This window comes from Lonchura striata, chromosome 23 (assembly GCF_046129695.1).
Source record: "Lonchura striata isolate bLonStr1 chromosome 23, bLonStr1.mat, whole genome shotgun sequence".
NCBI lineage: Eukaryota > Metazoa > Chordata > Aves > Passeriformes > Estrildidae > Lonchura > Lonchura striata.
In genome coordinates this window covers 10,265,746-10,280,614 of record NC_134625.1, presented here as the reverse complement: position 1 = coordinate 10,280,614, position 14,869 = coordinate 10,265,746, and the positions used below count along the sequence as shown (strand labels likewise).

The following is a 14,869-nucleotide window of genomic DNA, read 5'->3' as shown; positions in this document are numbered from 1 at the left end:
CACAGTCACACAGGGAAGTCACAACTCTCATGAGAATCTTTTCAGTCAGAAAGGAAGGGAGAACTTCCAGCACAAACTGAATTCTACTCTGCTGTCAATGCTGGAGCTACTTCCCAAAGCATTACTTTCATGGGGATAAACACAGAGTTGTTATGCAATCGTCTTGGTGAGAGCAAGAAGGGGCAGCACCCTGTACAGCCACTGCACAGGGCTGATACAGGACCTGGAGAGAGGACATGGGAAAAAGGAGCTTGGAGCTGCTTCTCTCTGAAAATGTCTAATACCCAAGGAGCCCAGTCTCCCAGCAACACACTGCCATTTCCTTATTTCCCTCTCACGTAATTCCTCCTTCAAACACAAATGAGGAGACAGCTTCTAGAAACCCCATCAGGCCTCCGCAGCGTTCAACAAACCTCTGTGAGACCCTCCTGGAAAAGAGACACCAGTCCCTGTCTGTTCCACAGCCCTTCCTCCTCCTGCTCCTGTCAGTGCCTCTTCCTGCCAGGGGCAGCCTCTGTACCTGCCCAAAGGTGCCACCACCTCGTTCATCAGGTGCTGGTTGCCTCCTGCTGCAGCAGCCCCAAAGCTCTGGTAGAGCAAATATTCGGGAGGAAGGGACTCCAGACAGGAGGTGGGCAGCAGCCAGGTTGAAGAGGTACAGAAGTTGTACCCACCTCAGCCCCCACATAAGCTAAGGACCGCACAGCTGAGAAGTAAGTATTAATTATCCTGGCTCTCCTAGAATATTCTCCCTGCCCAGAAAGGCTCACGACACATGCCACAGGCCCCCCACCTCACCCTGGCTGCCTCTCCTGTTTCCACCTGTTAGCATCTCAAGAAGCAGCCTGGCCTCCAATGCAATCATGCTCTGGCATTAACATCTTGATAATCCAATGTTATTTGCTACAGCAAGAAAAACATTGCAATGAAACATAAAATGTCAGTACTTCAGCCCACAGTTGATACAGGCAATGGCTCTCTGAGGTTTTAGGAAATATTCCCTCTTATCCTCACTGTGGCAACTCTGCTTAGCCAAAGTTCATTTCTAGCTTTTAGGCTTTTGCTAAATCTCCCCACCAAATGAGAACTAAAATACAAGTCTCCTGCAGCACACAAGCGAGGAGAACAAAGGCCCTGTGAGCAGCAGGATAATGCAGCCTGAGGAATTAGCCATCCACAGCATCAGCTCTCCTTACGGCCAGGAGAAAGAAGAATTAGGACAGGTGAAGCAGCACCAAACAGTGCGAAAGAAAAGGAAAATGACTGATGGAAGGTGACCAGGTGTGGGTGATTACAAAACGTGTGGCACCGGTATTGAACAATCCTGTCTGCCACGAGGCCGGTGAGTCAGGGCAGCGCGGGCACGGGGCTTATCACACGGGCAGGCTGGCTGCAGGGAGCAGCCCGCAGTCAGCCCAGAGCCACGTGCCTGCTGCGAGGTCACCAAGGGCAGCACAGAGACAGCAGCACCACGGCTCTTCCACCCTCTGCGCCGAGAGCAGGGCGCTGTGCAGCTGGGGAGAGAAATCCGGACACGTCCTGGAGCCCCCCATGCTCAGAGACCAGCGGGTACCAAGCCTGAGCACTCCCGGAGCAAAGCCCAACTCCCCACCAAGTGTGCCAGCCCGCTTTTCATCCTGGCTTCCAGTGCCACACTGCCCACCTCCAAGAACTCTGGCGAAAAACATGTTCCACTGATGACTCCAACCCACCCATAGACAAACCACAGAAACTAAGCCTGTTCTCTCATGGAAGGGAATGTCCTCTCCCAGTGGGGGCAGAGCTGCCTCCCGTTCTCCAGAAACGGCTTAGCTCCTCAAAAGCCTAAAAAAAAATCAGCTCAATTCTTGCCTTTCTCCAGTTGTGCTTGTGCTGGTAGAAGGGCTGTGTTCTGCCAAGGATTAAAGCATCATGGATTTGGGTTACTCTCCACTAAAACAACTCCAGGTACCCCTTAAACAGGGTCTCACAACAGACAGCCAGTGAAACGTGCTCTGAGCTTTGTCCATCCACATATTACTGAAATTCAACTCAAACCTAAGCTGACAACCAGCCTGCAAGAAGCGAAGGCAGCACAGCAGGAAGATCACTGCACTTGGGAAGGAGATGTGCTCTCCCACGAATGTCAATCCCATTTCAAGAGAAAGATGGACATGAAAGTGACTCCCATCTCCCAGTGAAACACTCCATGAGAGCAGGTACACGGTGCTCCATGCCCCAGCTGCGTCTCCAGTCACATGGAGCTGATGGAAGGGATGGAACCAGGACAGCAGAGAGCTCTCAGCAGTGCCCAGCGACCACAGCGTCCCTCTCTGTCCTCCTCAGCCCCAAGAGCTCCTGAAGGCTCAAACACAACACCCAAAGGGCATGGGAACATAAGGTATGCGTTCTTTGGCACACTCATGAATATTCCCCGACCAGCCCTTATGAAAAAATGTGGCATTAAAAACAACCCCACCGCCTGAACAGAGCTGGAATTTTAATTAAGTCACTTGGATGATTTAGAAATGGAAATTCTGTGGAAAACAATTCATTCAGCAGGTCACTCTGAAGATTTTTAGCACAGAAACAAGGGTTTCTTATAAAAGATGAGAAGAGACAAAAGGAATGGGGACAGAAGGAGGGATGCAGCAAGATGTCCCGCAGGTGCCCAATTCACCCCGGTCAGAACAGTGGCTCCAGCTCCTGCCCAGCCATCAGAGCAGCCCTGACAGAGCACAAGAGTCCAACTTTGCATGGGCAGGGACTGAATGCAAATTGCTGCCTTGGTTAATACGTAAATTGCAGACTGTTCCCTTCTATTCCATTGGCTCCAGCGGAGACAATTATGAATACAGGCCTCCTGCCCTTTGGGATGATTAACATTCCCCTTCCTCAGTGTCCCCAGCACTGCTGACCCACATTCAGCTCCTGAAATGCAGTTCTATGTAAACTGCAACGTTCGGTGTCAGCAGAACGTGCCATCCCAGCAGGGCCGGGCACTCTGCTCCTCTCTCTGAATAAATGCAGTGCTCAACTTCCCAAGGGCCAGGAAAGTCTCGGTCCTTCAAGAGCAGACCAGGCAGCCAACTACCATCCTCTTCTCTCTTTAGGGAAGAGGGGACACAGGCCAGGAATGCTCCGGCTGTTATCTCAAGCTATCATGTCAAAGTCCACTTGACCTGGTAAACGTCCATCGGAAAGGAAAACAGGACCCAACACCCATCCACAGACCACCTCTAATTCCTGGATCAGCAATGGACACCAGCCCACACCGTCACTAACTTCACCTTCTGGAAAAGGCCCAAAATCATGGGGTACATCTATTTCCAAGCTCACACAGACGCTCACAGTGGAATTCCGTCTGAGACGGTGGAGGAAAGCGGTTCCCAAGGAGGGGCTGTGACGAGCAAACCCGCTTTTCTCTAAGAGAATGTGACACGGGGTCAAGTTTGTGCAGGGATTTGGTGGCTATATTTGAACTGCCCGGTTCTCTTACGCAGCTACTACTGGGAGAGCAGGATCACCTCAGGAAGGGGCTGCCAGCACAGGCAGCAACCGGGCTGCGCTTGCGTTTCGTGATCAAAGAATTCTTTCAGATCCCTAAATGGGACCATTTTGCCAAGGTTTATTCGCTTCCAAGTTGTTTCCATTAAGTCAAAGTGTTAAAAGTGTAACAGTGAATGAAGACAAGCTCGCAGTAGCATTATTTTGTATTTCTGCTGCCAGTCAAAAATGCTTCCCCATAAGGATTTGCCCTTTCCAATGCATTTACATCAACACCTCCCCACTAATCTCATGAGCCCCAGAGCCTGAACCAAGCAGCTCCTTCTCCTTCCCCACTCCTCTCCCAGAGCCAACAGCAACAGTTCTGTCAGTGAAGGAAAAGTACTGAACCCACAGCGCTCAGGGTCTGCAAGCAGAATCCAATCCATTCACTCGCACTCCTCTCCAGAGGCTGGGATTTGAAAGGAAACCTGACTTCAAAGTTGAGAAAGCTTCCAGGTCAAGTTTCAGCTCCAAGCTATCCCAGCTCAGCCGAACAGATGGCAGTTGCTCCAGCACAGGTATTTCCCCAGGCTCAGGGAGCCCCCAGAGTTCAGAGGGACAGGGACTGGATCTCCTCCGTGCAGGGAACGTGCTGCAGGTCAAACCCACTGCTCCAGAGCCCCCAGCACCTCACCACCCCACCAGAAAGTCACTTCCTGAACTCCACAACCCACCCTCGGTCACTCCAGGGCAGTAGGAATGAGCGTACACTGCTGGAAAGCAAAGCTTTCCAAGCTTAGTATCCCCTTCCATCACCCAAAGCCAATGTGCAAAATCCAGCCTTGGCCCTGTAAACTCGGAACACAATTTCCAGACAAAATTTGTGTGTGTATTCTGCCATTCTTCGGACAAAATCAACTATTCCTGCACAAAAGATGGTCTCTGCTTTGGTATTTTGCAAACTTCAGAGTCAGCACCACTGAGAAGAAACCTTGACCCAAGGAGGCAGTCTGGAAACAGGAACAGGAAAGCAACTTGGAGCTAGATCCCTCCTTTTCCAGAAGTGATCTCCAGTCAGAGGGGTCAGTGCCCTGCACTCGAAGCACCCGAACCCATCAGCCTGTTACTCTCAGCAAGGTTCAGGCTCATCATGGAGAGAACAACAGCACAGAACACCTCAAGTGCAGGTTAAATTGTGGCATTGAACACTTGCAGGCACAAAATAGCCGTCAGGGCAGGCAAATACAGCCCAGCTCTGAAAAGAACTGTCCAGGAGGTGTTATAACTGATGTTTAAATAGCCCCTGAAATTAATTTCACTTTATTAACCGGGCAAAGAGCCAGAGCTCCAACAAACCAAGGCGATGGCGGATTTCTCCTCCTGTTTCAAAACAATCTGCTGCAGAAAGTGACAGAGGGATAACCCCAGGAACTGACAGAGGGACAACCCCTAAAAGTGACAGAGGGGCAATCCCTAAAAGTGACAGAGGGATAACCCCAGGAACTGACAGAGGGACAACCCCTAAAAGTGACAGAGGGGCAACCCCTAAAAGTGACAGAGGGATAACCCCAGGAACTGACAGAGGGGCAATCCCTAAAAGTGACAGAGGGATAACCCCAGGAACTGACAGAGGGACAACCCCTAAAAGTGACAGAGGGGCAACCCCAGGAATTGACAGAGGGATAACCCCTAAAAGTGACAGAGGGGCAATCCCAGAAAATGACAGAGGGACAACCTCAGGAACTGACAGAGGGGCAACCCCAGGAATTGACAGAGGGACAACCCCTAAAAGTGACAGAGGGGCAATCCCAGAAAATGACAGAGGGACAACCTCAGGAACTGACAGAGGGGCAATCCCAGAAAATGACAGAGGGACAACCTCAGGAACTGACAGAGGGGCAACCCCAGGAACTGACAGAGGGACAACCCCTAAAAGTGACAGAGGGGCAATCCCAGAAAATGACAGAGGGACAACCTCAGGAACTGACAGAGGGACAACCCCTAAAAGTGACAGAGGGGCAATCCCAGAAAATTACAGAGGGGCAACCCCAGGAACTGACAGAGGGACAACCCCTAAAAGTGACAGAGGGGCAATCCCAGAAAATGACAGAGGGATAACCTCAGGAACTGACAGAGGGGCAATCCCTAAAACTGACAAAGGGACAACCCCAGGAACTGACAGAGGGACAATCCCTAAAACTGACAGAGGGACAACCCCAGGAACTGACAGAGGGATAACCTCAGGAACGGACAGAGGGACAATCCCTAAAACTGACAGAGGGACAACCCCAGGAACTGACAGAGGGGCAATCCCTAAAACTGACAGAGGGACAACCCCAGGAACTGACAGAGGGACAACCCCAGGAACTGACAGAGGGACAAGCCCAGCCAGCACCATCCTCACTGCAGCGCTTGCAAGGAGTCAGCACGGAGCCAGCACGGAGCAGGGCTTTGGTTCAGGCCTGCCTGCTGCCCGCCCGTGCCAGCCCTGCTGCCCGCAGCTCCGGGCACATCCCGGGGTGGCACTGGTGCATGCAGCACGCCGAGCCGTCCCCGGGAGCTCGGTGTCACCGGGAGCTCGGTGTCACCGGGAGCTCGGTGTCACCGGCACGCTCCGTTCCTCGCGGATCTCCTGCCGTGCTCCAGCGCTCGCCCGTGCTGGGTGCAGCCGGATCTCCTGCCATGTTCGGGGCTCACCTGGATCCACCTGGATCCGCCGCTGCCTCGGGAGGCCCTTCCTGGCGCTGCTTTCCCACGGCCCTGCGGACTCGGCCACGACCGATTCCCACCGTCTCGGTGACAAACGACCTGTCCCCCGCCTGCCCTCCGCGTCCCCCCCGGCGCCCCGGGAGCATCCCCGGGTACCGCGGGAGCATCCCCCCCGCTCCACCTCCACGTTATCCCGGCGCCACGGGACCCGCGGGGACAGCCGTGCCACCCGCTCCCCGGCAGCGCCCGCTCGGGGCGGAGGGGCTCGGCCCCGCTCCCCGCTCCCTCCCCGCTCACCGGGGCAGCGCCGCGACCCCCCCCGCGCGGGGGAACTCACCTTGGCGCGGGTCACCAGGTGCGTGGCGAGCTTCACCACGGCGAAGTTGCCCTTGCCGATGGTGCGCTCGATCTCGTAGTAGCCGATGCGGGCGGGCCCGGGGGGCCGCGGGGGCGGCGGGGCCGGGGAGAGCCGGGGGGCCGCGGGGGGAGCCCCCGCTCCGCCGCCTCCTCCCGCAGCCGCAGCCGCCGCCGCCATCTTGTCGCGCGGAGCGAACCCCCCCGCGGGGCTGCGGCACCGCGTGAGCTCATCCGCGGGGGGGCGCCGGGGGGGGCGGGCGGCTGCCATGGCGACGGGGGCGGCGCTCTGACGTCACCGCCGCGGCCGCGCCGGGCGCCCCCGCGCGGCGGAACGCGGGGGGGGGGGGGGAGAGAGAAAGGCGGCGGGTTTGGGGAGAAACCCGCGGGAATTGGGAAACTCGTGACGTCACGCCGCCAGGGGCATTCCGCGCAACCCCACTCTCGCATACACGCCTCAGCTCGGGGTGAGAATGACGTCACAGGGCGGTAGAGTGACGTCACGGAGAGGGGCGCTGGGCGCTGCGGTTTTGGGGAGAAACCAGTGAGATATGGGCGATGAGTCTGACGTCACTGTCCAGCGGTGTCGTGGTCAGACCGCCCCGCCTGGTGCAGCCCCGGGGCAGGGAGCTGCTTCAATTTTGGGGCAAACCCCACGGGTAATTGGCAACGTGTTCTTGGGACACCAGAGGAGCCCCCCGCACATGCGGGCCACGCCGCATCTCGGGGGCAGGATGACGTCAGGGACGGTGGAATGACGTCACGGCGGGAGGTGCCGTGGCTTTAGGGCGCAGACAGGGAGAGGATTCCTGGCGCCATCCCTCCGTCAGGGAGCGGCTCCATCGCCGCCCCCGGGCGGGCTTCCCCTCGGTGCAGCGTGACGTCACGGGAGCGGCGGCGTGACGTCAGGGCGGCGGGCGGGCGTTCGGCGGGGCGGCGGAAGCGGAAGCGGCGCAGGCGCGGGGCCGAGCGGACGGGGCGCGCCCGCCATGGAGTCGCGGGGGAAGGAGCCGCAGCCGCCGTGAGTGCGGGGCCGCCGCGGGCCGGGGCAGCACCGGGAGGGGGCCGCGGGGGACCCGCCCTGCCCTGCCCGCCGTGGCGGGCGCGGGGAGCATCGCCCCGCTGCGCTCCCCGCTGTCGATCCCTCGGGATCCGCAAGGATGATGGAGGGCTCCCGTGATGGGGGGAGCGGGGAGCTGGGCCGGGTCGGTGCGGGGAAAGGGATGCCGGCAATCCGTGCGGGTGTCTCCAGGGAGCGCCAGGGGATGGTTCCAGACGCTCTTAATGCTGCCCAGCAACAGGACAACCAGCAGTGGCCATAAACTAAAATCCAGACTCCGCCGCAACGTGGGGAGCAACTTCTTCCCATGGAGGGCGGCAGAGCATGGAGCAGCTGCCCAGGGACGTCGGGGGTCTCCCTCTCTGGACGTTCCAAACCCACCTGGACGCATTCCTGTGTCGCCTGCTCCAGGTGACCCCGCCTTGGCAGGGCTGGATGATCTCCTGAGGTCCCTCCTGATCTGTAACAGTTCTGGGATCCTGGGATCAATCCCACCACGCTGTGCTGCTCCCAAAGGCAGATTATCCACCTGGGCTGTGCAGCTCAGCAGCTGTAAGCTGGATCTCTGGGCGCTAATAGGGACTTATCCCGCGGTCTCAGCCCTTGTTGCTGAGCTGTTAAAGCCCTCCCGGCTCAGGTGTGGGGCTGCAGAGCATCCTCGGAGCTGAGCTTTGTTCCTCGGGTCGGGGCCTGGCTCCGGGGAATGTCTGCTGCAGAGTCACTCTGGCATGGAGCAGCATCCGTGCTGTTCTCAGCAGCTGCCAGCAGGCACGGGAGCGGGCAGGAGCTGCGGGGCAGCGAGTTCCAGCAGCCCTGTCCCAGCCCTGCCGCTGTGGGAGCTGCTGCAGCAGTGGCTGTGAGCTGTTCTTTCCACAGGAACAGAATGGGCATGGGGGACTCCAACCCGGCAGCAGTGCCACACGCTGCCGAGGACATTCAGGGAGATGACAGGTGGATGTCACAGGTAAGGCTGCAGGTGGAGCCTCGTTCCTGGGGGGATGTTGGGCCAGTGCTGCCCAGGCCACGTTTGGGACCCTGAGGTCACGAGAGCCTGGAGCTGGCAGCTGTCACACCTGTGTGTCCTGCCACGATGGGGCAAAGGAAGAGAAGTTTGGAATCTCTTTCTGGTGAGGAGTGACTGCACAGCTGAGCTGGGTTAGTCCTGAGAAGACTGAGAGGGGATGCCATCGATCCATACCAAATCTCCCGAAGATGGGGCCTGACTCAGCTCAGTGATGCTCAGTGACAGGACCACGAGCAGTGGCCATAAACCATAAACTAAACCACGCCAAGTTTCACCCAACCCGGGATCCTCACGGGGCTGTGGAGTTGGGAGCAGTGTCCAGCAGCGCCGCAGGGGAAGCTGGCTGGGCAGCTGTCCCTGTCCTGCAGCAGGGCTGGGTGCCCAGGAGCAGCTGGCACCTGGAGCTCACCTTGTCGCTCTCTTTGACAGCACAATCGGTTCGTCCTGGACTGCAAGGACAAGGAGCCCGACGTGCTCTTCGTGGGGGACTCCATGGTGCAGTTGCTACAGCAGTACGAGGTAGGGATGAAGGCAGGGAGGGAGGGAAGGGTGGGCTGGAGCAATTGGAGCATCTCTCTCTAACCCAGTGGCTGATGTGTAATGCTGGTGACTTCCACTGTTCTCGTTTTCACTGCTGTCCCCTGAGCCCTTCCTGCCCTGCTTCCTGAGCTCCCCAGTGCCTGGACCCCGCTTTACTGGCTGCCTCTGCCTCCCTCCCTGAGGCTGACTCCCTGCTTTTTGGCACACGTGCAGAGCCCCTCAGCTCTCAGATTCCAGCCTCCTGAGGGCCATCGGGTTCCCTGTGGCTGTACCTGTGCCAGAACACACTTAGCCTGTAGAATTCGGGGTGCCAGAGGCATTGGTCCACTGCTTCTTCCCTAAAATGATTGATGGAAAGAAGAGTTCTCTTCTGCCGTGGTGGCAGCTGAGCAGCGTTGTTCTGCAAGAGCTGCTTCCCTTTGTTCTAGTTTTGTTACCTGGGGATGAGAAGGATTTAATCAGGTCATAGACTCCTTCTTCAAAGGCCCTGTGCTTAGGGACACCGTGGTGTGCAATAGATCAGCGCTCTGGGGCTCTGATGAGTTCAGTAAATCACTGCTCCAGAGATCTTTCCATCCTTTGTGCCACATCTGAGAGCTCGAACCTCAGCAGCTCCATCTCTGCTGACCCCAAATAAAGCCTCATTCCTTGTCTAAGTGCCCTTTGTGGAGGGAGTTTTCAGAGAAGGGCTCGTGGCTGCCCTCAGTGACCCCGAGGACACCGTGTGGTGCCTCTGCCTCACAGGCAGGATGCTGCTCTGAAGCTGCACGTTGGTTTCTGCCTGCAGATCTGGCGAGAGCTCTTCTCACCGCTCCATGCACTGAATTTTGGGATTGGTGGAGACACCACGGGACACGTTCTATGGAGACTGAAGAACGGTGAACTGGAGAACATTAAACCCAAGGTAGGAGCTGCAGAGTTTGTGAGGGTATCCAGGTGTGCAGTGAAGGTCACCTGCAGCTGCAGGCCTGGCACAAGTGCCTGTCCTGAGGGCAGTGGGCAGTGCCAGCCCCAGGGCTGAACTCTTAAGCCTGACTCTCCCTGCAGCTCCCTGGCCACAGATGATGTTTATGCAGGGATTTCAGGGTCATCAGCCCTGTCACCACTTGCTCTGGAAAAGCTGCAAACATTTTCCTCTCCTTGCAGGTCATTGTTGTTTGGGTTGGAACAAATAACCATGAAAACACAGCAGAAGAAGTCGCAGGGGGAATCGAGGCCATCGTGCGCCTGATAAACACCCAGCAGCCACAGGCCAAAGTGATTGTGCTGGTATGTCCCTGCTCCCTGGGCTCTCCTCTGCCTTACTGGGAGTCCCTGGGCAGTGCTGGGAGGGCAATATCCTGATCTGTCCTCTGCTTTGTGCCTCCTCTCGCTGGCTTGGCTTTGCAGGAGCCCTCCTTTGGCCCTTCCAGAGCTGGGTGGACTCATTCCGAGTAATATCCCACTTATTAATGCTGCTGAGGAAGTCCTGTGAGGGGAAAATAGGTGCCCAAATGCCAGCTGGCTTTGGGAATCCTAGTTGGCTTTCTTGTCCTAAGGAAGTTGCTGCCTGTCTTGCTGAGGAGTTGAAAGTGTATGGAAAGAGCACAAGCTGATACATTTAAAAAATAAAAGAAAGCACTTTCCCTGCCAGTCAGTGCTTGTAGCTCATCTGGCTCCTTCACTTGCATTTCCCATTAGGCCCAAATGGACAAATTCTGATTCAAGGGATGAGTTCCCCTTGTCACAGACATCCTAGATCTTGACGGGCAGCCCGAATTGGAAGGGAAAGCAGGGCTCCTGATTGCATCAGAGTCACAGTCACACAAAGCTCTTTTCTGCCTCCTGTCGTGCCAGGGCCTGCTACCTCGTGGAGAGAAGCCAAACCCGCTGCGGCAGAAGAACGCCAAGGTGAACCACCTGCTGAAAGCCTCGCTCCCCAAACTGCCCAACGTGCAGCTGCTGGACGTGGACGTGGGCTTCGTGCACTCGGATGGCACCATCTCCTACCACGACATGTTCGACTTCCTGCACCTGACGGGCGGGGGCTACGCCAAGGTCTGCAAGCCCCTCCACGAACTGATCATGCAGCTGCTGGAGGAGACCCCCGAGGAGAAACGAGCTGCCCTGGCCTGAGTCGCTGCTGTCAGCGTGGAGAGCATCATCCAGCCCATCAGATCAGTTCTGTCACTGGCACTACAGAATCCTTCTTTCTTAAAGCACTTTCCATTGTAGAATGTTACCGGATATCCGTACCTAGTGTTTTGAGGGGGAAGGCTCATCTTTAACTGGTCTTGTACATACGAGGGCCGGCTGGGTTGGTTTTATTGCAGGAGGAAATTAGCTGGAGAAGAGTTTTACTTTTAAACCATTCCTCATTTAAAACGAGAACAGGACTGTCACTCTGTGCCCCTCTCATGTCTTGTTGCCCTGTGGTTGTCCTAGCCCCCTCGTAGCCTGTCCGACAGCCCGCTCCTGGCTCACCATTCCTGGCTGCAGCCATCGTGCTCTGTGTATTTGCCTGGCAACAAGAATCCCATTCCACTTGCAAAAGCCAGAACAGATGCATTTTTCCAAACTCGGTTCCACCTTTCAGGCGGTTTTGGGTTTTTTTGTTTGGGTTTTTTTTTTTGTTTGTTGTTTGTTTGTTTTACTGAGGGGGGTCAAATGACACGTGTTGCTTTCTCACTCCTTTCTGAAGCAGATTGAAACTGGAATTCAGAAATTTAAAGAAGCAAACAGTTACCTGACCTCGTGTAACACTCCCCAGTGCTTGTCTCGTGCTCGTTTCCCCAGTCCTGCTAGCGGGGGCACCTTCCCTTCCTCCCACACAGCTCTCCTGGGAACGCTCCCACTTGGATGCTGCTGCTGGCCCCTGCTCCTGCTGCCCGTGATGTTGCTGGCTTTTAGCAGTTGCTCAGTGTAGGATTTTAATGATCCAGTAATTGGCAGTTACTTCCTCACTCCTCTGGAACTGACAGACATTCCCTCTGAGGTGCCCAGGCTCTTTGCAGGTTTTGTTTTTTTTTTCCTATTTTTTTACTAAGCATGACTGTTACATCCTTTTTTTTTTTTCTAAAGCAAACCCACGTGAAGAGCCCCTGGCTGCAAGGCCTAAATCACTCTGAAGCTTTACAGATCCTAAGGTGTATATTTCCTTATCACTACTGGTTTACTTGTATAAACATTTTATTTGAGCAACTACAGCCTCTTAGAGTAAAAAGTGGAGTTAAGGCGTAGCTCCTCCTGCCCTGGACACTGCTGCTCACTTCTAGCAAGGGAGCCAGAGGGGCAGGTGCCCTAAAGGGCTGTGGCTCAGTGGGGTTTTGGTTTGGTTTGTAGTGCAGAGGGCTGGTTGTAGCAAAACAACTTTTCATTTCAAACTGAGAGCTTCTCTTCCAGAAAGAAATGGTTTGGACCCGAAAGGCAGAGTCCTAGATGAATTGATAAATTGCAAATAATCGATTTTAAACCAAATCTGTTCCTCCCTGCCTTACCTGCCTGAGCTGGAGCTCGGTGGTGCCGTGCTGGGTTTGTGCTTCCCGTGGGATTCCAGGCAGGTAAAGCTGGGAGGAACAGAGGGCTTCACTCCATGCTCCAAGGGAGGGTGTTCAGGTGTCAGGTGGCTTTGCTGAAGCCCATAGGTACTGTACATAGTCTGTCTGCCCTTTGCTGTAGCCAAGGGGCTGGTGTGTAACTCTGACCTAGCGCTGAGGAATCCCCTAACGTCCCACCTCATCCCCTGCTCCTGTAGGTTTGATCATAGCAGGATTCCTGCCTGGATTGCATGCATAGTGTGTGTTTTGTTTCCAGTATATGTGATCTACACACAGATGAAGGAAAGGTGAAGCATTCCCCTGGCCAGGATCAGACACAGGGAGTTGCAGAGTGCCGTGGGAGAGGAGGGATCGCGTCCTACCCCCATGATCCAGACCAGGGGTGCTGCTCCCTGGAGCTCCACCAGGCTTTGAGAGAACACTGCTCACGCTTCCCATAAGCTTCTGGCTGGAAATATTGGGGAAGGGCAAGTGGAAAATCAAATATTAAAAGTACAGTGCAGTGGAGAATTCCTGGGGAAGGGCTCATCCTTCAGGGAGCCGGGATAAAACCCGTTCTTGCTCCCTGAGAGTTTTCCATCTCCAGGCTTGTGAGAAAAGGCCGTGTGCTAGTTTAATCTCTGCATCCCTGCTCCCTTCCCTCCCTGCTGCTGCTGCTGCTGCGTTTGGCTGAAGAGATGCTAACCAGGAATGTACTCTGCAGTAAAGCTCTGACTTTGCTCGGCACCCTGGGCTTGCTGTGAGCCAGCCCCGTGGGCAGGGTGCCCAGTGGCCCGGGGAATTTGGCAGGCTCCGGCGCCACCAGGGAGGCTCTGCTGGCTCTGCTTAGGCTTGGCTTGCTGAGGTGCCATGCTCTGTGCTGGTTCAGTGCTCTCGGCTCTGCTTGTTGCTGCCTGGCAGGAAACTGCCCTGCTCAACTGGGCAAGAGGGGTTCTGCCTCCTGCTCGCCCAGTGCTGAAATCCGAGTGCCTCCTGTGAGAAAGCTTCGGTTCCAGCTCTGGCTGTCCCTCGGGACAGGGCTGGGCTGGAGTTGTGGCCTCCTCTGAGTGAGCGTGTCCAGTTTTGTGTTTATGCAGCAGAGAGGAAAACAAACAAAAGATGTGAAATGACAGTCTTGTGAGGTGCCGGGGGAGGGTGAGGCAGGAGCGGGGAGGCCCCCGTACCTCCCCTCGCTGCCCACCCGCTGCCCCAAGCCTTCCCCGGGACACAACCATTGTGATTCTGCTTTGGCAAAAATGCATCGGCTGGTAGAAGTCACTGTTAGTGCATATTTCGATATAAATGTCAATGTTTCACCCACCGTGTCGCAGCCTGTGTGTGTGTGTGTGCCCAGCCGTCTCTGCCCTGTCTCGGTCACTCCTGGAGGTCTCCACGGGGCCGGGCAGGTGCTGCCAAACCTCCCACTGCAGGTCCTCCCCGGCTCTGGGAGTTGTGCTCAGCCAGATCCTTGCCCCTCATTTAATTCCTGCTTTCCCCCACTCCGTTTGGGGCTGGTTTTGTCTGGTTTTCCTCCTTTCCCTGTGCAGATCTCGGTGCTGCACCCAAACCTGTGAGCACGGTGCTGCAGGTGAAGGGGACTGGTTTATTTTGGCTCTCGACAGGACATCGGCTTGTGTTGGATTCCCGAGTGATTTATCTCAAATGGCCCTGGAACAAACAGGGAATCACATCCCCACGCAGTCCTGCTCACAGCCATCCTGCAAGAGGCGACTCAGGCTCTGTCAGGGCCGAGGAGTCTGCCGGAATTCTGCTTCTCTTCCCGCATGTCTGTCCCTGAGGTCGTCCCATCTGCCGCCAGCGCCACCACCTGCACCTGGAAACCATGGGCAGACTGTCCAAACTGTGGGATCCTCAGGGACAGGAGGGCCCGGAGAAATAAAGTGCACAATAGCAGCAGTGCCTTGTCTCGTGGCGTTTGTCCCCTGGAGCAGAGCAGGAAGCCGGTGGCAGCAGTCCTGCATGTCAGAGCCAGCCCAGAAATGGCTCTGAGTGAGGTGACACAGGGCTGAGCCCCTTCAGAGGGGGATTTTAAATCAAAACCCCCAACTGCAGGGAATAAAATGTGATATAAAGGTCACAGAGCTGTTGGAGAGAGGCCTGGAAGTGGGAGGCTCAGCAACAGCTGGAATCGGGGGGTGTTCTGGGAGACACACCAAAAATGTAGTGTGGCATCACTCC

At 56.0% G+C, this 14,869-nt stretch overlaps 2 protein-coding genes across 5 annotated transcripts in view; one reads left to right on the top strand and one right to left on the bottom strand.

Annotated features, from left to right (window-relative positions):
• SIK3 (SIK family kinase 3) overlaps positions 1-6,642 on the bottom strand; it is a 69,604-nt gene extending 62,962 nt beyond the window's left edge. For 2 of the 4 annotated variants that reach the window (XM_021530027.2, XM_021530028.2), the window contains exon 1: positions 6,515-6,628. The gene's annotated coding sequence lies outside the window, so the exon portion shown is untranslated. Of the gene's footprint in view, positions 1-6,514 lie in introns of all 4 variants that reach the window. The other 2 variants (XM_021530026.2, XM_021530025.2) reach the window with 2 other exon arrangements.
• An 809-nt stretch (positions 6,643-7,451) lies between these two features.
• Positions 7,452-14,587, top strand: PAFAH1B2 (platelet activating factor acetylhydrolase 1b catalytic subunit 2). Its single transcript, XM_021530023.2, has 6 exons — positions 7,452-7,552; positions 8,468-8,555; positions 9,045-9,134; positions 9,943-10,059; positions 10,302-10,424; positions 10,992-14,587. Exons 1-6 carry the CDS (start codon positions 7,521-7,523, stop codon positions 11,268-11,270), a joined length of 729 nt encoding a protein of 242 aa, XP_021385698.1. The 5' UTR covers positions 7,452-7,520; the 3' UTR covers positions 11,271-14,587.
• Positions 14,588-14,869: the final 282 nt, after the last annotated feature.

What these genes read in the sequence shown, in the direction of transcription:
- PAFAH1B2 (XM_021530023.2), top strand. Translation starts at nt 7,521, where the DNA reads ATGGAGTCGCGGGGGAAGGAGCCGCAGCCGCC. An exon ending in ATGACAGGTGGATGTCACAG is followed by an intron (nt 8,556 to 9,044) that starts GTAAGGCTGCAG and finishes TCTCTTTGACAG; the next exon opens with CACAATCGGTTCGTCCTGGA. An exon ending in AGGCCAAAGTGATTGTGCTG is followed by an intron (nt 10,425 to 10,991) that starts GTATGTCCCTGC and finishes CTGTCGTGCCAG; the next exon opens with GGCCTGCTACCTCGTGGAGA.